The sequence below is a fragment of the Thunnus thynnus genome, chromosome 21 (genome assembly GCF_963924715.1).
Source record: "Thunnus thynnus chromosome 21, fThuThy2.1, whole genome shotgun sequence".
Classification (NCBI taxonomy): Eukaryota; Metazoa; Chordata; class Actinopteri; order Scombriformes; family Scombridae; genus Thunnus; species Thunnus thynnus.
Window position 1 is genome coordinate 15,302,277 of NC_089537.1, and position 27,552 is coordinate 15,329,828.

General features: G+C 40.4%; 3 protein-coding genes and 1 pseudogene across 4 annotated transcripts; 2 read left to right on the forward strand and 2 right to left on the reverse strand.

Moving 5' to 3' along the window:
- Nucleotides 1-531: 531 nt before the first annotated feature.
- Nucleotides 532-9,594, forward strand: hgd (homogentisate 1,2-dioxygenase). The gene is made up of 14 exons (XM_067577910.1): nucleotides 532-957; nucleotides 2,247-2,318; nucleotides 2,497-2,585; nucleotides 2,674-2,779; nucleotides 3,976-4,035; nucleotides 4,127-4,218; nucleotides 4,348-4,382; nucleotides 4,513-4,592; nucleotides 4,898-4,997; nucleotides 5,419-5,543; nucleotides 7,304-7,408; nucleotides 7,893-8,019; nucleotides 8,447-8,628; nucleotides 8,753-9,594. The coding sequence occupies exons 1-14, from the start codon at nucleotides 943-945 to the stop codon at nucleotides 8,894-8,896; spliced, it is 1,332 nt and encodes a 443-aa protein (XP_067434011.1). The 5' UTR covers nucleotides 532-942; the 3' UTR covers nucleotides 8,897-9,594.
- Nucleotides 9,595-9,866: 272 nt separating this feature from the next.
- On the reverse strand, nucleotides 9,867-12,662 carry ndufb4 (NADH:ubiquinone oxidoreductase subunit B4). Its single transcript, XM_067577911.1, has 3 exons — nucleotides 12,458-12,662; nucleotides 11,060-11,203; nucleotides 9,867-10,018 (listed from the first exon to the last, which is right to left on the reverse strand). The coding sequence occupies exons 1-3, from the start codon at nucleotides 12,632-12,634 to the stop codon at nucleotides 9,956-9,958; spliced, it is 384 nt and encodes a 127-aa protein (XP_067434012.1). The 5' UTR covers nucleotides 12,635-12,662; the 3' UTR covers nucleotides 9,867-9,955.
- LOC137173177 (sperm-associated antigen 16 protein pseudogene) lies at nucleotides 12,661-13,615 on the forward strand (annotated as a pseudogene).
- An 8,503-nt stretch (nucleotides 13,616-22,118) lies between these two features.
- Nucleotides 22,119-27,307, reverse strand: si:dkey-12l12.1 (uncharacterized). 2 transcript variants are annotated; one of them, XM_067578203.1, is made up of 7 exons: nucleotides 27,209-27,307; nucleotides 26,674-26,964; nucleotides 24,897-24,944; nucleotides 23,539-23,649; nucleotides 23,103-23,219; nucleotides 22,695-22,772; nucleotides 22,119-22,614 (listed from the first exon to the last, which is right to left on the reverse strand). In XM_067578203.1, exons 2-7 carry the CDS (start codon nucleotides 26,794-26,796, stop codon nucleotides 22,543-22,545), a joined length of 549 nt encoding a protein of 182 aa, XP_067434304.1. In that variant the 5' UTR covers nucleotides 26,797-26,964; nucleotides 27,209-27,307; the 3' UTR covers nucleotides 22,119-22,542. The 2 variants fall into 2 exon arrangements, with proteins under 2 accessions (XP_067434304.1, XP_067434303.1); XM_067578202.1 differs by lacking the exon at nucleotides 27,209-27,307 and having other exon boundaries at nucleotides 26,674-27,060.
- Between the last annotated feature and the right edge of the window lie 245 nt (nucleotides 27,308-27,552).

Here is a 27,552-nt window from a genome sequence, read left to right on the forward strand (position 1 = left end):
TGCTTGTTGCAGCATGCAGAGGTTATCCTATTGTGTAACGTTGGTTTTAAGAGAAGTAAATTAATCATGCAGCTGTAGAGGAATGATAACTCACTTTACATAAAGCGGTAACGCACCTTGTGTTAAGCGTGACAAAATTTAAAGGCAAACTTGATGAACCGGCGGTGCGTCAAATCTGGAGTGATGGTGGCCCCAACGTTCAGGTTGCCTCCATTGCAGTGTGAAGATGATTCAGATTAACAATATAGTAACGTAAAAAATACACTTTAAATAAAACTTAAAATTTGGCGATTTGGTGCCTTGATATTTGTTTTGCGTGACGTGAGGATGCGCATGACAGCATTCATTGCGCAAGCAGTCCGATATGAGGTCACCACAAGACCATGATTAAAAATCACCATACATCACAATACACCAGGGCCTTATAATGTTTTCATTACTAATATAGCTATAAAAAGTTTTGATGTAATGTCTTTATGAGGCTGCTCCTCTCTGGACTGATGTTTGTGTTGCCTCGCAAAGGTCATTTCAGGATTACAGCTGTCTGTGGCCTATGAGATGAAGCCCATCTTTGCCTCGCCTATTGATCTATGTCCTGTTTGTTACCTGCATGCACTGTGAGCTTTTAAATGTAGTCTTGTTTCTTGTTTGACTTGGCAGTCACGGACACGGTTCCTTGTTTGCGCACATTCTGGTCTCCGACCCTGTCCTTTGCTAGAGACCCCGCTGTTGCGTCACGGACCCAGTCAGGCTTAATTAAACCCATATTGAGAAAGAGTATAAATCCAACCCCCTTTACCACTCAGTCCATGCACCGGCATGCACGTCCTGCAGTGGATTTTGGTCGAAGGGAATGTTTTAAGGGTCAGGAAAGAAGAGCTGCAAGTTAATTTGTAACCTCTGAAAGACTTTCACCGGCCTTAAGTTATAACAGACAGCAGAATGGCTGGACTCAAGGTAAGACAGCATTTATTTATTCAAAACTATTGCATATAGTAGAAATGTTTGTTCACCAATGCTTACATGCACTGCACTTCAAAGTTTCAGAGACACATTGTAGCTACATAACCTGCAAACACACTGCTATTATTTAGTAAATAAAGGAAATGTGCGCCTTAGTTATTGATGTATGGGCTGTACATTCTGCATCAGAAATATACAAAGTTTAACTGTGCGTTGATACATCATATCTACAACAGAAGTAGACCGGCTGACTGAAGGGCGGCGTTGCCTTCGACCAATCAGAGTGCTGCATTCAGCAGCTGCCCAGATGTGGTCTTCGCATAACAATAATATTCCAGTGGAAAAGCTTCATTTCAATAGAAAAAAGTTTGAAAAAACTTTTTACATTAATATATATTTGCGATGTCCGTTAAAAGTGAGATATAATCCGTCCGGTTTTCTTTCTGTTTGCAGATATTTTTTCTCGGTTTGTTTTCATGAATACTAATTCATATAACAGCTGGAAACAACTGCCAAAATAATTGAGAACAAGTGGAATTTGTCTCAGTCCTTTAGCCAAAACTCAGTTAAATCACTCAAAGTAATTTTAAGTATGAACGTGATTTAATGACTTGTTATGACGCATGATCCACATAATGTAAAAGTTGTGCCAAAAGTAGCGTTTTTGATCGTCCTGCCACTCTGACACAGAATAAACGCACTATATAAATGGAATAAAATCCTACTTTACATAACAGTCTTTCATGGGGGACACACTGGAGCCTCCAAAACGCTTTATGCACGCACTTTGGGCACGTGAACGCGCACATATGGAAACCATCCATGTCTGTGTGTGCGTTTTCTGCAGACTAACAATGACTCAGCAAGACTTTCACTTTACATTGTGCCAAGTTTCTGTGGCAGGGGAGACATGGGTGCTGGTAACCAGTGCCAGTGCAGAGGGATAGTGGAGTGATAATCCTATCATAATTGAAATATTGATCAAAAAGTACTCCAGGGGAGGTTAGTGTAATTAGTCTGTTTCTGTAACAGAATAACACCAACTAATGGATGACTGCGAGGGGGGAAATTTGGCATAACTGCAGTTTGTTGTATCATGAATCTAAAGTGAATCAATATGACAACAATTAACAAAAAGACAAGCCTTAATGACAAGCCTTCAAATTTAATTATAACCAGCATGAACACATTTATCCTGCATTACAATGAAGCCACATGTTGTTTACCTTTGTATTTTTAACATTTTTCAGTCTAACTTGCCTTAACTTGAGTGTCTCTTTCAGTATATGAGTGGTTTTGGGAATGAGTTCTCGTCTGAAGACCCCCGCTGTCCTGGATCCTTACCTGAGGGACAGGTAGAATACACTCAAAAACACACATTTTGGGGACATTTTGGCCTTCATTCATTCAACCATTTACTCATTCATTTTTCTAAATTTTGGGCTTAAGTGAATTGCATGAATACTCAATGTGACACAATGGGAGTTAGGAGGTATTGTGAATGTCTGAACACACTGCATTATGTTTCTACAGAACAGTCCTCAGGTGTGTCCGTATGGCCTGTATGCGGAGCAGCTCTCTGGCTCTGCCTTCACCTGCCCACGGTCAACCAATATGAGGAGGTGTCCATCTCTTTCTCACACTTTATTCATTATTATCAAATGGAGACATCATGAATAACTAAACGCTGATTCTTTATCTTGTTTCCAGCTGGTTTTACCGCATACTGCCGTCTGTCAAACATAAGCCTTTTACCGCAATGCCCTGTGGGAATCTTACAGAGAACTGGAACGAAGTGGAGCCTGATCCTAACCAGGTATGTAAAGGCTCAACGGGAAGAGTCGCTGCTCATTTTGTCTTTGCCTCAAGTAGTGAAACTGGTGTTGAAATCTTGTTAAAGCCCCTGAAAACTTTCTACTCCTCCTGGTGTCTGCATTCAAAGAAAATACATGTAATCAACAATGTTTGTACAGCATAAAATGTAGTTATCACCAGTACATCCTGTGGTAAAATTACATCAAAACCATACATATAGAAAATATTAATATAGAGCAATTATGGGTAAAACAAAATAGCAATAATAATCTTGGTTCTTTTTAACATCTATACTGCAAAGCAATTGCCAGCATGTCCTTAATAACCTCTTTAGTTGTTTTTTAAATTATTGTGTATGTGTTGTTATTATATATTCTTCAGATATAAAGCATAGCAACTGTTCCAGTGAGATATGGCTCTATACATTATTGTTTTTTTTTTCTCACTGCATCAGTCTTCGGTTGGGGTGGCATAATGTGACCTGTCTTCACCTATTTTGTTTGATAATTGCGTTTAATTCCAGAAAATAACATTTTCAAATACATACATTATGGTTATTTCAAAATTATTATGTTCCTAAACTAAGTTAATTTGCAGCCATGTAAGATTAGCATGATCTATACTTGCTCTTACTGAGCAGTGTAGTGCTGTTCATGACTAAATAAGCATCAGTGTTAAAGTTCAGAAAAAAAATACAATTAATTATTATATTTATATATTTAAAGAAGATTTTAAAGGAAATGGTTCAGTTTCTTAAATACACTTTCAATCTAAGACAAGCTACAGCTAGCAGCAAGAAATAAACTGACACATTAACACCATAAAACCAGATGTTTTTATATTTTGAACAAATTCAAGACATAACATGCTAATTAGTGAGCTTTAGAGGCAGGTTGTATCACCTTTAAACAGAGCCAAGCTAGCTATTTCCTCTTGTTTCCAGCATTTGTGCTAAGCTAAGCTAGCCGGCTGCTGGCTATATCACAATAAGTACAGAAATCATGTAAAATAACCAAAAGAGCTCTAAATTTGGCAGAAAATTGCGTGTTCGTGTAAGATCCCATCGCTCATATTAAGAAGCTAAATGAAACTATGGTTTTTAGTCTTTCTCTGCATTAAAGATATTGAGATGAGTTCCTTTTAAATGCTCTGTATTTACTAAACAAGAAGATTCTGACACTGAGGTTTCTCTCACAGCTGCGATGGATGCCATTCACCATTCCCAAATCTACAGTGAAAAAAGTGGACTTTGTGGCTGTGAGTATAACTCTTTTAAAAAAAAACATGATTTTTTTAAATCAAGGTTCTCAGTTCATTGATTGGGATTGTGACTGTCTGGATCTTGCAGGGTTTGCATACTGTCTGTGGCGCTGGGGATGCCAAATCCCGGAACGGCATTGGCATCCACATGTACACCTGCAACACCTCCATGGTTGACAGGTGAGTATGTATTTGTGTGCAAATGCGTCCCATCATGTAACAAATAGATTTTCATATATCAAGCAGCTACAAAATCCTTGGTTACGTTTGACAATCATTTCTAAGCTCTTCCTTTTTTCTCTGTTCAAGGTGCTTCAACAACTCAGATGGAGACTTTCTGATTGGTGAGGAAAAGGGCTGTTGATGTTTTCACTGTCATCTATCACAGGAACAATGATAGCTCAATCCTCGGTCCTTCTTTCCCCTCAAATTTTCTTTTCCCTGTTTATCTTTTTTGTCTGTTTGTCTCTCTAGTCCCCCAGCAGGGTGAGATCTTGATCACCACAGAGTTTGGGAAGATGATGGTCGAGCCGAACGAGATCTGTGTCATCCAGGTGAGGTCTATGTTTTTCATCTCCACAGTTTCCCCAGAAATCTGCCATTGTGTCTGCAGCCCACCCACACTTACCATATTTAGAAAGACATCTTTTGGTACTTTTCAAAAGTGACCTTAGAAATACAGTGGAAAGAGGTTTGAGCTTCAGAAAGTGTGACTACCAGGATATGCGACTGCAGCACGCGTATTATCCCAAACACATTACTGCCCTCAGCATCATTACACCCCACAATTAATACATAACAGCTCTAACTTTCCTCTCAAACTTTCCTCTCAACACCACTTCTCATGTGTTTTCTCCAGCAAGGAATGCGCTTCAGCGTGGATGTGTTTGGAGAAAGCAGAGGCTACATACTGGAGGTGTATGGAGCACATTTTGAGCTCCCTGACCTGGGACCCATAGGTGTGTGTTTGTATGACATTTGTGAGTGTATAGAGTGTGAGTGTATATAAGTGTATGTTCATCCTTCCTTGAAATCTGCACACCAACCTTTTTATGTCTGTTTCTCACAACCTCCTCTTGCTCACAACTTTCTCCCCAAATCTGTCAGATTTTTAGCCATCATGGCTAGGTCTCTGGGCCATATTTGGATAGATAGCTAGGAAATTTTGGTGGTTCCCAGATTATGAATCCTAATGAATTTGGAGATCCACTGACTTTTCATTTAGCTCGTTATACTTCTAAGTACTTCGGTTTGCGACCAAATACCTGCAAAAAAGTAACCTGATTCCCATTAGCCTCAGCTATACTTTATGTCTAGTGCTAATTGTTAGGATTGATATTTTTTTGTGTGTGTGTGTGACTATGTGTGTATGTTTTGCAGGAGCCAACGGTCTGGCCAACCCTAGAGATTTCCTGTGTCCAGTTGCATGGTATGAGGACCGCAAAGTGGCCACAGGTTACACCATCATCAACAAGTACCAAGGAAAGCTCTTCGCCTGCCAACAGGTGTTTTGTTTTTTTGTGACATTTCAGTTTGTGTGTGTCCTTGCACTCACACACATACACAGACACTGTATGACAGAGCACCACACATATGGCATATTTGCCCTATTACCCTATTTAGGGTTGTGTTCACTTCAGTAAACACCATCGAACCGCAACAATGACTAACAGGAAACGGTCCAAGTGAAGCATATGATCCATTAGCCGCTCCTGCCGATTGAATTGCCATCCCTGATGATTTAATATCGAAGCGTTAGTTGTTCCATTCAGCAGGTTTCCGCCTCGACTCCCTTATGAGTCTTAATCACTCATAATTAGTTAAGGCATTCTGGAGTTACAGACAGCGTACCTGTGAAGCTTTGCTTTGTAGGAAAAAACCTTTCCCAAGTTAAGCATTAATTTCAGCATATTTCACTCAGAGAATGATCCTCCCCCTCCTGAAATGTCCTGTTGGGCACATAATTGGATCGACACATAATGTCTGACAGGAGGTTTTTTTTCTGAGACAGGGAGGAGGTAGGAGGAGAGGTTTGTCAGGGGGGGGGGTTGGGGGGGTTGTAACCGTGGAAACCATGTCAGACCACACTATTATTATTCATCGTAGGAAGTACACAAGGGCAAGATACTGTCTTTTTTGAAGCAAAACAAACATTTTCCATCTCTCTCGCTGCCTGTTATGCACTGGGGGTCAGATGTGGAGGCTGCTGGCTGCACCTGACACTCTTTTCCTGGTGTCCACCCTTCCCCGAGCCTGGAGGGTGAGGCTACAGGGGTAAGAAAATAAGGTGGGGGCCTCATCTCAGGGAAGATGCTGCTGCTCCCGTCTGGTCCTGCTGTTTTGTTCCCCCGCAGAGCGCTGAAATTGCTCAAATTAACTTATTATTTGCTTGACTGGGCCAATATGTTTGTGTTTTGTGTGCATGTGTGTGCAAGTGCTTGCTCTCTTCCATTTTTCCCTTCATTTTAATCGAATGTAGTGTAGTGGAGTTACCACAGATGAATGTCCAAGTGATTACCTGTGCTAGGCTCTCCAAACACCTTTTTTTGTAAGGCAACTACTGTACATTGTGTGTGTGTGATTAAGGTTTTTTGGTGTGTATTAGTTATGTAATGTGCATGAATTCACTTATGCACATTTCTGTGTATGCATATGTATGTCTAAGGTTTTATTGTTGGTGTGTATTAGCTTCTCAGAGTGTGGAAGCGTACGTGAGCATGTGTGTGTAAGGAGCACGGAGGTCACTCAAAAGGCAGCTTGAGTTGTAATGAACTATATTGATTTTAGAGCTGCTGTTGAATGTCTTTTTCGCAGTGACATTATCAGAAAAGAGAAACTATATAAAATTGCTGTGGTTTTAACAATCAAGATAAAGAAATATCTCTGCACCCACTGTTACTGCTGCTCCCCACCCCCCTCCCCAATAACTGTGCCGCCGTGAGCGTCAAAATGCTCAAAGTTTGGGAAAGTTTGATTGTGAAGCCAATTACTCCATAATACCTGGAGCCTTGTATCACAAAGAACAGGGGGAATGAAAGAGAAGAAAGAATGAAAGAAGCACACCCTCTTTCACAATCAACCCTTTTCATTATGACCAATTTTTTTTTCTTTATGTCAAGCAGTACTCTCTCTGGGAATTTAAGATTACAAAGACATTATTCATTGTTCCTTTTTCCCTGTGAAAAGCTCAATTTAAAGTCTTTTGTGTTTGTTGCTTGGGTAGACTCGTCTTATTTGTTTCGTTCTGTGTGTTCACTGCACGTAGGATTTCTCGCCATTCAATGTGGTAGCCTGGCACGGGAACTACACACCTTACAAATACAACCTGAAGAACTTCATGGTTATCAACTGTGTGGCCTTCGACCATGCGGTGAGAGTCATGTGTTTTTCTTCTTTTTACTACAATTGCATGTTTAAGCTTCACTGTGCAGAATGATGTATTTGCATGAGTTTGACACTTGAAGGCTGATTTTTGACATCACAAATAGTGTGGAAGTCATTCCCGGTCCAGTATGCAACTTACACAAATGTGATATAGAAACTTGAAGCCTCCAGTGCACAAACACTGAGAAAGAACTTTACAGTGAAGTAGGAGACATCTTGTGTCCAACAGTTAAACTTTTTAATTTAAAAATATTTGCATACTTATAGATTCTGCATTTTTCAATGAGGGAGAAGCAGTAGATGTCATTTTAAGTAATTTTAACATGGAAACTGAACATTTTTTGTGGGCAAAACGTGTCAGACACAATTTATTACAGTGCACTCACTGTACTTTCTAACATACATATAGAAAATTCTGGAATGCATAGCCCTTGCATGTCCCATATTGTCCTGTTTATGATTTTCTACAGGATCCATCTATCTTTACTGTGTTGACTGCCAAATCCACACGACCAGGCGTAGCCATTGCTGACTTTGTCATCTTCCCCCCGCGGTGGGGTGTGGCTGACAACACCTTCCGTCCACCATATTATCACCGTAAGACCACCATAACACACGTATTTATATAAGATATATATATATATATATATATATATTTTTTTTTTTTTTTAAAGACAAGTAGAAGGTAAGGTCAAAACACATAATTTCTGGCAGGTGTTAAAAGTTTTTAAGACATAGAGTTGCTATATCTATGCCATTTTCATATGAATTTGAATGGAAATGGAAAATTTTGTGTTCTGATGAACGAAACAAACCAGCCACAAGCTAACATGTACATTTACCCAGCCAGTGTCAAGACAGTAGGTGATAACAATCCACCTGCTGTACCTTTTGTCTGTTCTCACCACAGACCTGTAAGGCCACCTAGTGGAAGTCAATGTCACACATCTTTCTTCAGCTTTTTTTTAAGCCAACTGTACCCTCTTTAGTGCTGTGTTACAGCTCCTCCTGCTGGTGTTTTTAGGTAACTGTATGAGTGAGTTCATGGGTCTGATCAAAGGCCACTATGAGGCCAAAGAGGAGGGTTTCCAGCCTGGAGGGGGCAGCCTCCACAGCATGATGACCCCACACGGCCCAGACGCTGAATGCTTTGAGAAGAACAGCACTGCTGAGCTCATACCTGAGAGGGTGGCTGAGGGAACCATGGTAAAAAAAATATATATATACACCCCATCAAGGTCAACTAGAGAAGCAAGATTAACAGGCCACCACAAAGAGTTTTTATTTTACTGTGTAAACACTGAGTGATTATTGTGTCTTTTCCTTCCAGGCGTTCATGTTCGAGTCATCCTTCAGTATGGCTGTGACCAAGTGGGGTCTGGAGACATGTCAGAAGCTTGACAAAAGCTACTACCAATGCTGGGAACCTCTTCGCAGCCACTTTAATCCTAACTGGAAACCCAGCAAACAATAGAAAAAACAAATGACTCAGAAGAAAGCGGGTAACAAATAAAGTTAAAGATAAAAATCCTATTTTCACTTTATTACATGTAACCAACAGCATATCTGGTATGTTTATGAAAATACAGAAGGGAAAAAAAGTCATTTTATGCAGATCACTGAGATTGGAGTTGCACTATAATGTTAAAACTAAAAATCACATCTAGGCTACATAAATAATGTACCCTTGACTGTAAAGGTCCGTCATGCAGAACATGCACGTTGTGGGTATGTCCTTCTTTACTCTAACTGTTTAAAGATTAAAGGCATCATGCAATGGACTCTTTAATTTCCTGGAAAACTGAATCTTTAAAGTTTTTAGAGAAGACATAAAACACTCTTCCTCCTACAAATAAAAAAGGAAATTCATGAGCACAAGTTCACACTTCACTACACTCATAGGCTTTGCCAATACAGCTGTCTTGGTCTGGTCTGACCAGTAGGCTTGTGGCAGCTAATGTTAGCAACCATTAGATATATTCCTGTAGAACAGGAGTCGTTTCATTGACTTGAATACTGTTCTCGATTTACCATTATCCCAAAATGTTTCACTTGTGGCCCGAGTAATTGCCGTTTAGTAAAAATGACAGTCTTGCTTTAAATGGTGACATCATCCTGCACTTGTTGGTGTGAACACAATTTATCCAATAAAGCCATTGCAATTTTAAGGAAGTGATCCTGCCTCTCCTATTAAATAAAAAGCCTTTCTCTTGTTAAGTGATATTCCGTGGGTTGATACACAAGATCCTTGTTTTTGTGATTTTAGCTGGTGATGTTTATGTCTGCAACAGTCTTCATTTACAACTGAAATGTAAACCTACTCAAGCTGGCTCCTGATTGAGCCTATTTGTGTTTGTGTGTCCCTAAACTGTGCACGCGTTTATAATATTGTGAGTTTTTTCCACCCTTCACACTTCTGTCTCAGCAATCAAAACCAAATGATATGTTTTTGACAATATAATTTTATTTGGATAATAATTACACGCACTGACATCATCACTAGAACATAGAGGAGGTCTTTACATATCAGAGCTCATGATGACAAACTGAACTTGCGCTCGAGGGTTCCAGCTTTAATCTGCTCCTCCTTCCTATCCTGTGAAACGACAAACAGATGATGGGTTAGTACAGTTTCCATGGCAACAAAGTCATATCACCCTCACCCTCTTCACCTTCTGGACATTTTCTTAACGGCATGTTTTATGTGAGCGTTTATGATTTTCAAGCAGGTTTTTTTTCCTCCCAGCGGAGAGAGAGAGAGAGGAACATGATAGCCCAGCAGTGTGACAATTGCACCAAATTCTCACTGGAATTTCTATTGTCGAGGATTTAAAGGGTGAATCTCCATCACAATGGGGGAAGAAAATGAAAGCAGGCAGCATCTGAAATGATGCCTTCATTTCTAATGTGAATGGAGCTGTGACAAAAAAGAAAACCAGATCAAGTGTGCACCTACTCAAGTATAAAGTGTCCAATCCTCAACTAAATAGCTTTCATAGATGGCGCCATTCATGACCAAGTATCATATTTTAGCCAAAAAAATAGCACCATCAGTGTATCAAGATTCGCTAATAAAACTGATATTAAAGTTTTAACGTGGTGAAATGACCTCACATGTTCTCATGCCAATACTGTATTGTTCACTGCATTATATCAAGTAAAATCATTGTAGTTTTGACCAGCAGTTTGGCACAAAATATTGTTCATATGACAGCAGATAGTTATAACGTAAAGGACACTAGTGGTCTTAGTGGTAAAGGCCTTTAACCTGCAACAGCATGTGGGCATATATTCTCGTCTTTTTGCTGTTTTTGTTCATCCTGCTCTGATTCTAATCTATCACTCGCTCTTTTACACAGACTGAGGAAAGTCAGAGGGGCTAAAACGTTGAACACATTCATGAATTTACAATTATCTGAATGAAAACTATTTCAAGTGTTGTTCCTGTGCTTGATGTATTTTTGGTTCAGGGTACAGACATGCCATGTGTCATTGTCTCTGTAGTATTTAAACATGCATACCAGCTTTCTTCTGCAAACTCACTAAACCTGCAGTCTCACAGGTGGAATAAGTCATTCTCTAAACAACCCATGATGTGTCAAGCAAAGAAGAAGAGTAGTGCAGTCTTGTCTCATACCCTGTCTGTCTTGAAGACGTAGTAGAGGACGAAGAGAGGCACAACTCCAAACATTGCACCGAGCAGAGATGTCTTGTATGTAGGCTTGAAGTACGTGTAGGGGTTGGTGCGTGCGTACACCCAGCGTGTCAGGGCAGGGTCTTCCTGTATAGACAAATACATGCAATGAAATCTCAATGATATCCCATTAGCATAAGCTAATATTTGCCCTTGTGGAAAAAAGATAAGAGTCAAACAAGTAATTTACAACATATTACAATATAAGAGTATTAAAAAACTAAAGTTTGGATTGCTCACTGTGTTGACCTGAGCAAACTGTTTAGACAGAAGGCAAATTTACTAGGAGAAACAGATGAAAGCCTTTTTCATAGAGGACGTGTGTAGGCACAGTTGTAAATAATAAAAGCAAGATGGATGAATTCCATTTAGTTGTTTTGACTTCAGGGTCGCTGTATTATGCCTGCGAGCTCACTGTCACACTACCATGGCTTACTGGGACACTCCGATAAAAAAACAGAGCCATCATTGATGTTATTAGTAACACCTGTGCCTTTCCGACTATGACAAGTCAAAACACCTGCTGTGAAAAGGGCCTATAAACAGACTCACAATGCTACATAATATACATAAGTAACAGTAGTAGAATTAAGTTAAATGCATGTTGGTGCTTGATGCAAAAATATTTTAACCATGTGAATGACAACTAACAGACTGCTAGCAACTAATTCATTTCAGCTTGATTAATTAAAGCAGCTGGGGATTTATCAGTCTGGACTTGGGTAAATTTAATTGCAGAGTTAAGAGAGCTAGATATACCAATATCATCACCACCGTTTCAAATATGTTATTTTGCTAAAATGTAGTACTTTGTGGTGCATTTACTGTGTGGCTAGAGATATAAACTCCTCCGCATCGTGTGATAATGTAGCTAGTGAATGGCAAACACAGAAAGGGAAATATCATTGACAATATATACTGTGGCTGAGTTTAGACTTGCTTACCGGGACTGTTTACAGGAGCAAATACTAAAACTGGGCTTAAACCCTTCATACTGAATGTGACAAAGGGTGTGAAAGTTGTGATAAACCATTTCTTAAGTCAGAAAGCGTTTTGAATCACTGCTAAGTTAGTTAAATTATAACACAAGCGACCAACCTTCTTCTCGTGCTAGAAAGCTAATGTTACTCTAACGTTTGTACAAAATGCAACCGTCTTGTTAACATACCACCCACAACACATAACCTAAATGGACATAAATATGTATAATACCCTATATTAATACTATTCTTCATTAAACCTTGGCTGCTGTGACTTCTATGTGCCATGACATGCTACCGTTAGCATCCCAGCAAGTAGCTTGAGCCATTTTAAAAGGTGACATTGCTGTCTCGTACTTACAATGAGCTCTTTTCTGTGCGGGTTATTAAGTTGCGTCTGGTACTGCCTCTTCAGATTAGCTCGTAATGCGGCCCTGTCCTCTTCGGCCCGTCGGACGTCTGGCGAAAGGTTGAAATATTCATTTGGATCCAGTGTTTTTGGCCGGCTAGCCAAGGGCGCCTCTCGGTAGTCCGCCATGACTGTTTGATGACGGATAGAATGGGGAAAGACGTGAATTCCTGAAGTCTCGCGTTGAATGCCCGACTCGTCATCACCATAGCAACCAGAAGCTTTCTCTTCTTGCTGGACCAGTCAAATGAAACTATGAGCGCAGCTAAGAAAAATCAAAAACAAGCGGACGGAATTGACAGTGATGATGACTTTCAGTATGAAGAAGTATCCGTTGAAGACGACTGGAGTTTGACAGAGGGAGAGGAAGACTTGGAGGCGACGGTGAAAGCCATCCAGACCCGGGCAGAAGCCAGTGCAGTCTCCGGCACTGAACGGCCTGTAGCCGTGGACGTCTTTTTACGCAACTTTCTCTTCCAAATGGGCATGACAGAAACGCTGGACTGTTTTCAAACGGAGTGGACGGAGATGGCACAGAAAGGACAGGTGGATACAGAGCGGGTGGGTGTGGTACCGGATTGGTACACTCAAAACCAGCGTCTAGACAGCGAGCTGAGAAACGCGCAGCGGGAGCAGGAGCAGTACAGGCTGGCAGCCTCTGCCGCAGCTGGGACACTAGTGAGGGCCCAGAGAGCCAGAGACTTCCACCGGATGCAGCATAAGCGTGTTGTCCAGGAGAAAAACAGGCTCATCGAGCAGATTAAGAAGCTCAAGGTTCAGTGCAACAGCTATGAACCGGCAATAAAGCGGATGAATGAAAAACACCAAGCCGTTTTGAGGCAGACCATGCTGGTGACTTTGGAGAGGGACAGGGTGTTGGGGCAGGTGAACGGTCAGGTATCTCAACACAGCATCGTCCCTCCTCCTCCTCCTCCAAATGGCCCTTCCTGTAAAGAAGAAGGAGCTGTAAATAAGAAAGGAGAGAGAAAACCTATCTAGTGACCCAGCCGAGTCCTCTTACATCTGCAGACCCTCAAAGGAGTCAGACTAGGGAGCAGCCAGTGAAAGCAGATGTTCCTTGAAATAAATATTAGGTCTCATGTACAGTAACTTTCCTGATGTTTGCTGTTTTTACTCATGGTACAGCACAGTTTTGAGGTACCAACACTTCCCTTATGTATTTAAATTTTGTATGACTTTCTGGTTTTAATGTACTACAATTTAGAAGGGAATGTTGTACTCTACACTCCACTCTAGATTTACAGGTATAATAAAATGTGTGTAAAATAAGATTTTCCCCCAAAGTTGCACAATAATATAAAATATGTGCACATATTTGCACATTTATTAGTCTTATTGCTAGACTCATGCCTATCATAGTCTGCCAGTCGAAAGCAGACAGCTTTTCTTGTAGCAACACACTCACACACTGATTTCACAAACATATTGTTACATTGCATCCACATTTTTCATATAATACAAGATATTATATCACATAATTCCCATTAGGTATCTCTTTTATATTTTCAGTATATTATTACTTCACCCACCTTGTCCTACATACCATAAAGTCAGAGGTAGGCTTGTTGCTCAGTCTCAATTACAAAGTGTATATATTTTTAGGAAGTACCAGAGAAAGATGTGATAAATTCCCCTTCACATGTTCACACCTTTGCTCTTAAGTGTGCGATCTTAAATTTAAACTGATTTGTTTGGCACAAGTAAGATTATGTGGGTTGTTGTGGCTTCATTGTTCAGGTGTGGGACCTTCAGAGTGAACAGTGCCAGACTTTGATGCTGCTTGATGTAGAATAGGCAGATTCATATCTGGTCATCATTAACTTGACCACTGTAATCAATAAAAGTAAGTTCCATGCATTCTCTCAGCTTTTTCTAATCGAGTTTCCAATGTAAATTAAAAAAGTGTATTGATTTATCAATCTGTCATAGCTGGTAGTTGAAGTTTAGACATGTTGCGTTCTAGGATAAAACCACACGAGGGCAATCTCTAGCAATATTTGGTCGTTACTGAGTGAATATTAGGGAGCTAAAGCTTCAAAACAGTACGGAGAGCAGGGATTAGTAACAGTGGGGGGGAGGAATCTGCTGCGCTGCACTCAAAGATAAAACCAGTGAAGTACCAGTGCCGTTCCTGTACATAAGAGAATTCATTTTCCCATTAATGACCACAGAAATGGCACCACTGGCCAGGATGTGGTCTGAAGTCTAAATAAGCCAATATTTTTAGAATAGACGGTACATTATGTCCACTGAAATTACACAAGCCTTATGCACAGATATTTTTAATTTTTTGCACTATTGGCACTGTGCAGAGGAATGCAGGTTTCCTCTCTTCTCGCAAGGCTATTTTAACTTGCGCAAGAGTTTATTTGTTTTTTGTACTTTTTATTCCACCAGGTTTATGGAATTTAGGTAAAGCCGACTGTCATTTACAGTATACAGTTTTATGTGCACCAGGCTCCACCCCAGCCCAGGTCCTGACTCGTCTTCAGTCTGATTTAAATGCTTTCCAGTTATCACTCCTTAATCACAGACTAGTTTTAAATACAGAAAAGACCAAGTACATGGTATTCTCCACCTCCACCTGTGACTCTGACTATTCTGACATTAAAACTTTAAATGCTGAGTCATACAATTACTGAGGAATTTGGCTTGACAGCAGGATTCATATTCAACATTTGACATAGAAATTAAAAATCAAACAAGGCGTCTTGTATAAAATTAAAGGTTGTCTGTCTTCTTCCAACCGTAAAACTATTGTGCAGTCAACATTCATGTCTGTACTTGACTGTGGAGATATCGTGTGTTATCATGCTGCCTCATCAACAGTTAAGCAGTTAAACCTTGTGTATCATAATGCGGTATGCTTTATCACAAATGACAAATTTTGTACTCATTATTGTTTTCTGTGTCACACGGTTAGTAGGACTTCCTTACGGTCAAGAAGAAATAGTCATCTCCTGTTACTCATCTATAAATCTTCCAAACTACCCCGCATCTCTTCTCTCATTTAAATCTAGTAACTACAGTACACCACCCAGTAACTACCTAACTTTAGATATCCCTCATGTTCACACTAATGTTGGCAGGACTGGTTTCAGGTATTAAGCATCTTTTAAATGGAATGAACTGCAAACTGCCCTCAAACTTGAGTCTTACATTCCTCTCGGAGATTTTAAAGCTTTATTATCTGACGTCTCTTATGATTCTTGTAATTGTTTTTATTAATTCCTTGTTTATTGTGTAATTGTGTTGTTTCTGTTTGATAATTGTGTTCTTGTCTTATGAATGTTTCTTGTTCTCAGGTCTCTCTTGGGAAAGAGATCTTAATCTCAATGAGATTACCTGATTGAATAAAGATTAAATTATAAAAAATGACCCTACCTATTGGATTATGCCATATAGATAAAAACTTCTAACACACGAGTTATCTTCTTCTTTCTCTCTCTGTCTTCCTGCACTTCATGCTAGAGTGATACAGAGATGCTGAGAGCGCTCTTTGATCTGGAGAGGCCCAGCTGTAGCTACAGTACGCGTGACCAAATGATTTATTGTCCTCTCAGGACCTCTAAAGCCCCACCCGCTCTTTCAAAAAACATCCATTTATGACTTCAAAAATTCAATGTCAGATCACAATCCTGGGCCAACAAACCTCCCTTCTCTCTTCATAATCTCTCTCTCAGAGCAAGATTTAGCCTCAAATTAAATATTAATATGTTTCTCTCTGGCTGGCACCCGCTTAGACCTCATGGACTTGGAGTTGAACTTTGGGAAGTTTCCAAACTGTGGGCACAATAACCACAAATGTCTTCTTTTTTTTTTCCTGCGTCAGCTCCTTCTTCTACAGCCATTTATGCAAATCCCTTCACAGAACATTTGGTATTTCTTTATCGTAGCTCAGTGATGCTGACGTTTATTTTGATACACTCACTGTGCAAAGCGTTTGAGAGATAGCAGAGAGATGCGATACAGATAGGAAAGAGCCTGAGAGATACAGAAGGAATGAAAAGGCACAGATGATCTCTATCAGTGCTACCTTGCAAGACTTAATCATTCCCAGTAATCAGAAGTTGTTCTGTGCTGTTTTGGTCTTCTAAAATTACTTCTACATGTGAGTATAACTTTGAAAGTGGAAGCAAGGTTTCTTTTTTGACCACAAGCTAAAAGTACTTCTATTCTTCACCAAAGGTCCCTGAAGTGGTTTGTAGACTTAGAGACAATGACCTAATGTGTTATGCTGCCTTCTTATTCATAATATTTCCCGGCTCAGAGACTCCATGACTCTGTTGCCCTTGAGGAATGTAGCTGAGGAATTTAATGTTCCTTTCCACCCTTGTTTTCATCTGCAGTCCATAATTGTGCCAGTTTAAGGCCCTTGTAATTTTCACAAATGGTTACAAAGTCAATGAGGTGGTGGCTGGAGACAGGAGGCTTTCTATTTCCAGCCAACATGTCATACCAACCAAGCCCCCATTAGCTTTTCCAGCCTGCATCCTTCCCATCCTCTGGTGCTTCAGCTCTGAGGAGACGCGGTTGTCTCTCACAACCTTTTTATAAGAGGTTTTCATCTTTGTGGCTCCATCTTAAATGCCTCAGGCTTATTGGGATTCCTCCCCTGCCTGCCTGTCTCCCCGTGCTGCCCTCTCAGCTCTTCTCTTCACTGACAACCCTGTCCACTTCACAGCCTGCAACGACCTTTGTGTCATATCAAAGAGAAAGGGGGAATAAGAGAAAGAAAACGTTCCTGCCTCCGTGGCTGTTTCTCACTCTTAATCATTTGTCCTATATCCAGCCGAATTACACTAGCTTTGAATGAAGATTTATTCAGAGATTGCTTTAGCCTAGTTAGCAGCTATCTTATATGATGTTTTGGCTGCTTATTCTTTGAGATATATCCTTAAAAAATGCTACTCTCTCAATTCATCATCAATTCTTTCTGCCATCCTATTCTAATGTATAGCTATGAAATTGATTCCCCTGTCTGGAAGTATTCCCCTCTTAATAAATCAGCTTTCCATGCACCCCTGCAGTGGGCAGCAGGTCAAACTCAGCAATATTTTCTGCTTTAATGTACTGAGCATGGCAGAGATTGGCTCATGGCAGTGACTCAGCAGGCATCCGTCATCTTCAAGGAGAGCTACACAGATGAATTGCTCAGAAACGGAATTGATAAAATATAGCATTTTTCTCTCATCCATGCTCATCTCACAGCTTGGCCTCTGGTGAATTTTCTAAATTTCTGTGGCAATATTTGCTCCAAGCCACGAGGCATTTATTGCCTGAAAATTACTAATGTTGAAGGATAGAGGGGACCCCTGATGCCAGGGCTCTCAAGATCAGCATCCAGAATTTTGCTGTTGGCACATGAACACCTTATAAAATCTATTTTGGTTAAAAAAAGAAGAAAACAATTCAGATGCTAGTATTTGGTCAAGGAGATTCTTGAGAAACTCTTATTGCATTAGGTGAACTCAAAAATCCATGCTGGTTAAACTAAACCAACACTATTTTTTCCCAGTTCCTACGCATTTTATGTTGATGAGTAATTTTACGATCATAGTCAAGGCTACACTGACAACCAAGACAAGCGGACCCCAGAACCCCAGATCACTCCATATCAATTGGCTGTACATAGTTTCATTAAAGGAATACCTCAACATTTTGGGAAAAACACTTATTCACTTTCTTGCAGAGAGTTAGATGAGAAGTTTGATACCACTGTCATATCTGATCAATCCTCTCATCTAACTTGCACCAAGAAAGCAAAGAAGCATTTTTCTTTAGCCTAGTTTAGTGTTGCAAATTTGTTTACGAATTTGCAGCAAGAAAGTAGGCTAACCAAAAAAACACAAAGATGGATGCGTCATTATACCTAATGTTGTGGCAGTGGTCTAGTTTTGAGACATTCATCATTTTTAGTTTAAATGTATTTATAATAATAAACATCACTGTAAATGTGCTAGTGTTAATTTTGCCCACATACTCAGGCCAGGTATTATCCCAGCACAGGACTACTGGTTTGTTTCTGGGAATCTGGAGGGGTCAATAAGGACCCAAGAACAAATTTTTGCCCCAGGGCCACCTAGTATCCAGCTATGATCATGGTTGTCAATAATCTATCTGTAGTGTATAGTGCTAGTTACAAGGAAAACCATATGATTGTAGCATTAACACGTCCAAATTACTGTATGGATGACATTAGTTTTGTGTAAATTCGATTTCAGGCGGTGACTTTTGTAAGCTGTTAGTTTTTAGTGACAAAACAAAGGGATTGTAGGTGGCAGACTGCCTCTGGATGTGCAGACAGAGGCTTTGTTTATAATAAGAGCCTGACAGAGCCAGCAAAAGTCAATGAATTCTGCATTGTCCCATAAATAAACCCCCACCCCCACCCCACCCCGTCGCCATACATGTTGAAAGGTCAGTGGGCTGATATATCGAGCTGGCATCACAACACTGTTAGAGAGGAGTTACACATATCACACATGCATCTCTGTTTCTCTCTCTCTCTGTCTTTTGTTCATTAGGGCCTAAGTGATGTGACAGGGCCAGGCTGCTGTGACAGCAGCTGGGGGAAGTTTTGACAGGCAGAGTTAGGGAGGCTGTTTGGGGGAGGTGATGTCAGGCCAGAGAGGAGTGACACGAGGTGAAGGGAGACAGCCAACGCCCTGTATCTGATCTGATAGGAAGTGGCAAGAGATGAAGAGAAGGAGCCAAATTCAGCCTGAAAGCGTGGTCACAGTCTGAGGTCAGCTTGGACAGAGAATAAACGAGGAGAACCACTCCAGGAATACTGGGGAGGGAATACCTTGTCTTGTCTGTCAATAAAGAAATCACACTAAATTCTCTATTTCCAAGGCCAGATGCTAGGAAGTTAAAGGTTCATTTCAGTTTAATACAACTTGTGTCCGTTTTATATAGTTCCCATGATCATTTCTGCTGGGTTGGGGTTGTTTTGTTTTGCCCTAACCAATCAGTAGTGAGTGATGCATCCCTGCTGCCGTCAATTTCAGTTGGCACGGAAGCTGCGGTAGAGGGTGCTAGTAGCAGTTAGCTTAAAGTTTTTCACATTAATCAAATTATATCAAATAATAGTGTTCATATAATAGTTGTTAATTCTGTAATAACAACCACTTTCCATGATCCATAATTTCCCCATTTTTCTGACACTACTTTCCATGAATGTAGCTAGATGAGATCCCAATTCTTAATCACGTCTACTAAGTTCTGAATGGTGAATAGTTTCTGTAACTAAAATGGCCATCAGTGAGCACAACACCACACCTGACTTGATCTTGAACCAGGCTAAGTTTGGCTAAACTGGGGGTTTGTATGATCACCTGACTGCTAATGTTTCACACCATCAAACTTCAATGTTGCTGCATTTCCAGATTTTGAATAATTATCTTGGTGAGGAGAATGTTGTTATAACAATACAAAAGATGGCCAAAGCTAGGAAAATAAAACCCAAGTTGTAATAAACCTGAATTATCCTTTAAACAACGCTGCAATTCAATTGTGATAAAAGTAAAGAACACAGTATAAACTCCTTCAGTAGTAGTTCCTGTCTCAGAGTTGAACCCATCATCCTACAGGATAAATTCCTTCCCACTGCTAACGTAGAACTTGTTTTTGACTGTCTCCATCCCACATCGCATGTTGTTTGGGATGAGATGCTCCTGTGAACAAGAAACTAATACTTACGCAGTGGTTTCCAGTGCTTGAAAAGGATACTGACTGCAAGCCACTAACTACATGTAAACATGAGCTTTTATGGGAAATTCTGACATATCACTACGCCTGTACCATTTCCGACCACAATCCTATAGATTGAAGGCTTCTAAATGATTCTGTTGGTAGTAATTATCATCAGCTTTGTTCTCAAGGCGATGGCTGAATCCAAAGCGCAGCGGAAACAATGCCACACACCATTACACAGCCGCAAATGACCGAAGAAGAGCTATAAGGATTCTCTTTGTGTTGACCACACACGTTGACGCATGTTCATATCGAAGACTGAGTCTTTATTAAACATTTACATCATCAGAGGAAATAGGTTTATATGGCTGACTTCTCTTTATGACGTGTCTGTGTACAGTAATATTTCTTTGTGGGATGGATCTGTTTGTGTGCGCACTGTCTGCGACTGATGCACACACTCGGACACTTTTGCCTTGGTCAGGTCATCAATGGAGGAGTTTCCCAGGATACATTAGCCCGAGGGTAAAGTTAGTGATACCGTGCTAGCAGCTGTCACAGCAGTGTGTGTGTGTGTGTGTGTGTGTGTGTGTGTGTGTGTGTGTGTGTGTGTGTGTGTGTGTGTGTGTGTGTATGTTGCAGAGATGATGACAGGTGACTGAGCTGAGGCTGTGTCTCTCTTGTTGCTTCTAAATAGGAATAATGAGACCTTGGCCTTTATCCGAGTAGTGCTGTTTCAGAGAAATCAGAATGGCATCCTGGGGTGGTTTGTCACCAAGACGACAGTGTAACAGCTCACAACCAGCTAATCCAGGTTATCTGACGACTGGGTCACCAGCTCAGGACCATACACTTATCTATATTCCCTCCATGCTTCCAGGGGGAGCCGCTGAAGCATATTCAGCTTCAATTATTTGCTTGAGGGAAAACGCCAAGTTTAAAAATAACATTTTTGTGTTATTTTTACTTTTTCTCTGTGTTTGTGTCCGTAAAGCCATAAAAATTGCAATGTGAGTACTGCATGCCTATGTCACGAGCTGAGGGCTTTGATCATTAAATGAGCGGAGGATGAGTCATCCTGTTCACTTAGATTGTCTTGCACTTTTACACAGGCTCATTTTCCTCATCAGATTGCCTCACACTCGGGATTTTCTGGTGGCTTCACTTTGTGTGGGCCTGAGTTCAATTTTAGATATCAGTTTTGGCTGTTTTTATTTTTAACCCAGCAACCACTCAGCACATTGCTGCACTGTCTTGTTTCACAGGTAATTTGTTTAATGTCAGTTCATTCTGATATGCTGTAAATAGGTAGAGACCCAGATGCAGAGCTACTCATAAAGATCTGATTTTGTGCAAGTATTGACGTCAGTGTCCTGCAGAAATACTCAAAGTAATCTTCTGGTCCAGACCATATTGTGTTTCCATTTCTGGCCAAATAAATTAAAATGACACAAGGTATTTAAATAGACAAAGTTTGACTCCTGAAACAGATGGTCTGAACTACATTTAGATGTTTTTCTCTCTAACATGGAGGCTATTTGCCCTTGGCAACTGTAATGTAAATGAATTAGTTTTCCTTTCTTCCGAAAAAAGGTTCCTGCTGGTTTATCCTGCTGCCATCTTTGCCAACCATGCACTGCACTTGCAACACTAGCCATCTGTAATTGGGGACTTAGTTCAGATACTTAATTTTAAGAATTTGTTAGAGGCAGTTTTGCAGACCCTTGTGTGAGAAACATAACATGTTATTCTGGGAAAGAGAGAGGGAAAGACTGAGCTGCCACAAGAACAGTTCTTTATAGCACTCAGAGTGTAAAAACTATTATCCAATTTTACAGAGAGGGCTCCATTGGAGCATAAAGCGCTCAGTGTTGAAAGACTTTTACGCCACATGTCTCTACTAAACCTTTATTGAAATCTGATAAAACAACACAAGAAATATTTCTGCAAAAATATACCCCCAATCTTCATAAGGAATCTGTGATAAAATATAACAAAAAGCTGAACTAGAATATTAATATGGGATCTTTTGTGATGTGTTTTCATGACATGCAGGTATATATTAAAACTTAAAATAGTATATTAAAAGTATCCATAAGTGCAGACTGGCTGATAAACGCAAGCTAGCTTACAGTTGAAACAGTAACAGTGGACACACACGCATCAAAATTACACACCAAATAAACACAGAAGTTCTTACTCCAAATGCCAGATTTTCCCACCAATCCTCGGTATGTTTTTTTTTTTTTGGTAAAATCTGGACACATTTTTATTGTCCACATCCCTTGTCGGGCTTTGCCAAAATTAGGAAGAACATTTTATTTTGCAGCATTTGTCTTCTGTATGCTTCTTTTGGGTCTGTCAGTCTGTCCATCATTCTGTGTGTCTCCCTGCAAAGCAAAGGACATGTTGTGTGAATATTCATCAAATGTTTTGTAGTAATTTTGTGTGTAGGAGGAAATAAACTCACTAGGACAGAGAAAGCCCCAGAACGACCTGACTTCCGTTTGGATGGCTCGTTTTTCACCTGTCTCTTTGCTCTGGTCACCTGGAGGTAGAAATTTCCATACTTGTTAGTTCTATAATAACTGTGACATTTCCTTGGGGATATCAACTTACTTCAGCATGCTGAAAGAGATTATGATGAACATTATCCACTGAAGAACTGAAAGGATAATGTCTGAATGATTGGCTGATATTTAAAAAATCAATTTCAAGGACGTGGGCTCTGTGTATGATCAGCATCTGACAGATTACACCGGAGAGTACACCAAACTGATCCAATAAAACTAAGCAAGGTGGCCTTATAACTCTGCTTGCACATCCGGCCTCTTTGCCCCAGCTGTTCCTCCGCTTAAGGGTTGCCATGGAGACTCACCTGTAGGGGGGTGGATTTCTTGTCGTTGCTAAGGAGGGAGAAGGAGCCGACGCGGGATTTACGTTTGTTCTTTTTCTTAGACGCAGCTTGAGTCAAGTGTCGCCTGGACCTATCAGCCTAGGAAACCATAGACACAGGGATTAGCACATGTACTGATGCGCTAAATTACATACACACACACTTTCCAACCCACTCTTTTTTTGAACATTTCATGATTGTCCCCCTCTCACTGAAGTATTATTCCAATGTAAATGAACATGAGTGATGATAATCTGGTTTCCCTGCATCATTTTTGTTTTTTTAACAAACCACAGAGTGACTAAAACTTGACTAAAACTGAACTCGGGCAGCAGCAGTAAGCTAATTCCCACCTCCCCCGCTTTTGGCCTTTGCTCATTCCTGCTGACTCCTGTGTGACTAACAGAGTGTTTTTTACCTGGATGAGAGTGTTAGGGAAGCCTTTGACAGAGACGGCCCCGGGCTGGCTGGAGTGACTCAGGTGGGTGGGACCCCGCCGCTCCAACTGTCTCTTATGTCTGAAGAAAACCTACAGAATGAGACAGTCACAACCACATCCACAACCATAGAAGGAAACAACAGCTCCTGTATGTCTCCATGTGTGATTAAGTGCACTTCATTCTGTTTATTTTCCCCTTCTTCTGCTCTGATCCATCCTGTCCAGCCCTGCTGTGTCCTTCTTTGTCATGTCCCTCTCTGTCCTGTCTTTACCATCCTGTCCTTGTCTGTCCAGGTTCTGTTTCCTTTGTTTTATTGGCAGTCAAACTCCAGCATTAACGGGAGGAAACTGCAAAATTATTATTGTCACTGGCCTCACCATTTCCTGCATTTCTCATTGATCCGCACATAAAGAAGGAACTGCTATTGATCCACTTGTTTTCCTTATAAATGGACTGTCAGTTGGAGAAACAACAGATTTCAGTTTGCCAATTAGGACTTTGTGGTAAATTTATTACGCTACCGCAGGTCTTTGACTTCATCATTACTTATATTTTCCAAGTTATATAAGTGTGGAAATAAAGTAAAAAAAAAAAAAAAAAAGATTGTTTCCAGAATTGGATAATAACTTTGTACCATTTCCCTTTTTCCATTCTGTTGAAAAGAAAGACAACTACACTTGCTACAAAACATTTGCCTTGCAATCATTTAGCATTTAAAATGCTTACACTGATTGCTGTTGACCTACATTTTGATGATTGTTTAAGTTTTCAACATTGTGCTTTGTGTAAAATTTTAGAACTGGCTGTGGCACAACAGCTGTACAATTGGAGTTCGAGGATGATTGGAATATGCATAATGTTATTGCATGTTTCTATAAGTGAAGCTGTAGGATGCAAATATTGGTCATCTGTGTGTAATGCTTTGTCTTCATTGTGCTACACTGGTCCCTCAGCAGCTTGGAAAACAGCAAGTTTCTATGGTCTCACTGCCACATAGCTTTGTCACAAGTACACCACATCACCATTTGTATTGATAATATAATAATCTAGTTATTAAAGTAGCTTTAATTACTAACTGTGCATTTACAGTATAAGAAAGATTGGATTCAACAACGAACTTCTCCTTTTTACTCCTACTGTAATTTTCCATCTCTGCCTCCTCTTTCTCATTTCTTAGTCTTTTCATTCATCGTATGCCTGCTGTGGAGTTTCTATGATGCAGTCACATGTAACTCAGACCCCCTCTGAGGAGTGAACATGCTCTGAATGGACTAAATGATTCAGACTGAAGTATAACCTTGTGTAAAATAAGATTAATGTAAGTGGCTGCACATACCAGTCCTTCTTTTAAGGGTAGCGCCCTCTGCTGCCTCTGATCATCACTCTGAGAAGGGGAAGAGGGTCACAGAGTCAACATTCATGCTGTTTTTAATCCTTTTCAGTGCAAAAATGGATTGATGTTACAGCATAATTCATAATCATAGTGAGTTATTACTTTAAAAAATATATCCTTCACATTGGTTTGGTTTTCAATCCACTGACCCAGACAAGTCACGTTGTCCTATCTCAGTCTAAGTTAAATCACTATTCCAAAAAAAAAAAAAAAAAAAAATCTTATGCCTGCTCCCAAGTCACCAAACATGGTAACACTGGATGTAAGCATGCTGTGATCTTCTGGGTCTTGACAACCTCTAAAATTGAGCTGCATGTTTTGCATATATAAATGAGTCTGTTTAGGATATTAAGCAAAACCTGCCACAACCCATTTGGATTTCTGCTGTTGGAGACATTGTGTTGACGAGTCCCACAAATTGCTCTTTTAATATATTCCACTCCATTATAAACATGAGTGACCTCGATGGGAGCAGGCAAACACAAGTAAACCAAGCCAAATGTAGCCTCTGAGAAGACGCTGTCTCTGGTATTAGTTAGTTCCCACCACATTTGAAGCTTATAATTGCGCATGCTGTAATTACATTACAAATAACTGCTGCAGAAAAGCATATATGTGGCTCAAACTCCCTCAGATGGAGCAGAATTCCCAATGAAAACTCTTTGATGTGTGGGTGAGAATCCTCCTCTCCGCTCTTGCAGCTGTCGAATCCCTTGTCTAGATGAGGGTGATTACTTTGGACAGAACATGAGGACTGTCTGCAGAAAAATGCCAACCACAAGTTTAAAGTATAACAGCTGGCAGCCACATGAAAAGCCAAAAAAAGGGAACTGAAGGATTTTGTTCCACAGTGGGTATATTTTTGATGCGGTGGCACTATGTCTGTAAAAGCCATTACAATAAGGCTTTGTTTCTGCTAGAAAAAAGATTATATGTCTCCACAGGTCAGGGTTAGACTGTAGACGTCTCTTGCCATCCTGAAGCACACTTGACCACTATTATCGTCACAGTAGCCTCTTTCGAAGGAGTGAACTTACATTCCATGAGAGTTACTGGCTTCCTATGACTGAGCTTTTGTACATACACTAACCACACTGTGTCTGGGCAAAAACTGTCAGTGTGCCACAGATCATATAAAAATAAACAGAGAGTACTATTTTAGATGAATATTTTTTTCATGAGGTTTACCGATAAAGTGCGTCTTGATATATTCCCTGTTAAATCCATGACAATCATGTTGAGGAAACGCTGGTTAAAATTAGCTTTAAACTTTAAATCAACTCAAATGTAGATTGTAAAAAAGAGGCAGACAACTATTTTGTAGATTCACCGTAATTTTCAAAATGTCAAACACACTGTTTCCTTAAAATTAAAATCAAACTGACTCTGAACTCCAACATTAAAGTAGCCCACTTTCCACTGCCAGCTTACATTTGCTTGATATCAGACAGAATTGGAGTTGGATTCAAAGATCTGGACCCAGGCAAAGCTTAAATTACAGAAAGTGCTCTGGCTTCCTTGCTGATAGCTATATATTCTATTCACTTTCATTTGAGAGGAGGGAGTGTTTTGTAAGTTTGGTCCTTCAAAACAACATTTAAATAGACTCAAACAGGCTGCACTTACCCCTGTAGAAGCAAAACAGCACAGATGATGACTGATACATAATGATAACCTTGGTTCCTTTAACTATTACGTCCATTAGAAATGCGTCTCTTACCTGTTCGTCTGCGGTCTGTCCACTAACACACAGCTCTCCTTGGGTTGCTCCTGAGCAGTCGAGGGCGTGTGACAGCAGGCTCGCCTGCAGGCAGAGCACGCACAGCCAGATAGTAAACCCCATGATCCAGTCAGGAACTCGAGTGTTCCCAGCCCCTGTCAGCTCCCTGCTTTATACTCTCGGCTCTGCTAATGGGGAACAGATGCAGGGGAAGGGGAGGCCATGCCAGCTTCACGCAGACAAACAGCCCACCACAAGCCTGCGCTCCACGCCAGCCAGTGGCCTGTGGTCCTGCAGAAACATGTCAGACATGTTGAGGAGGCCTCCCCCTTAAAAACCAGCTCCCCCTATTCTACTACCCCAACCCAAAGACCATTTTCCACTTATGCCTGCACTGTAACGCCTGCCAAAAGTGTGTGCGCTTGTGAGTGTGTGTAATTGAGAGAAAGCAGAGAGAGTGGAGAGAGTAGGAGGAAACTTGTCAAACCTCTGCACATAACAAATGAAAAAAATGGTGGTTTTATTCTTGTAATACCTTAAAGAAATGCTGTATAAGGCGGTGAATTTGTCTCCTGGCTCAGTGTAGATGAAGATCTTGCTTTGTGCTTTGAAAATTTATGCGTACAGCAACTATTTATACCGTTCTTCACTGATCCAAATACTTCAGTGTGCCTTTAGGAATTACAGTAATTACTCCACAGCAGACTTCTCAGTGAAATATACAGCAGCTATCAACACTGTCAGTTCATCTTTCAGCCTGCAGACAACTGTTGACTTAATACTGGCGCAATAGCTGAAATTTCAACTTGTGTTGTCAGATGGGGATAAAAAATCTTGTCTTATTTGGGATAATTTGTAATAAGGAAATGACTAATGATC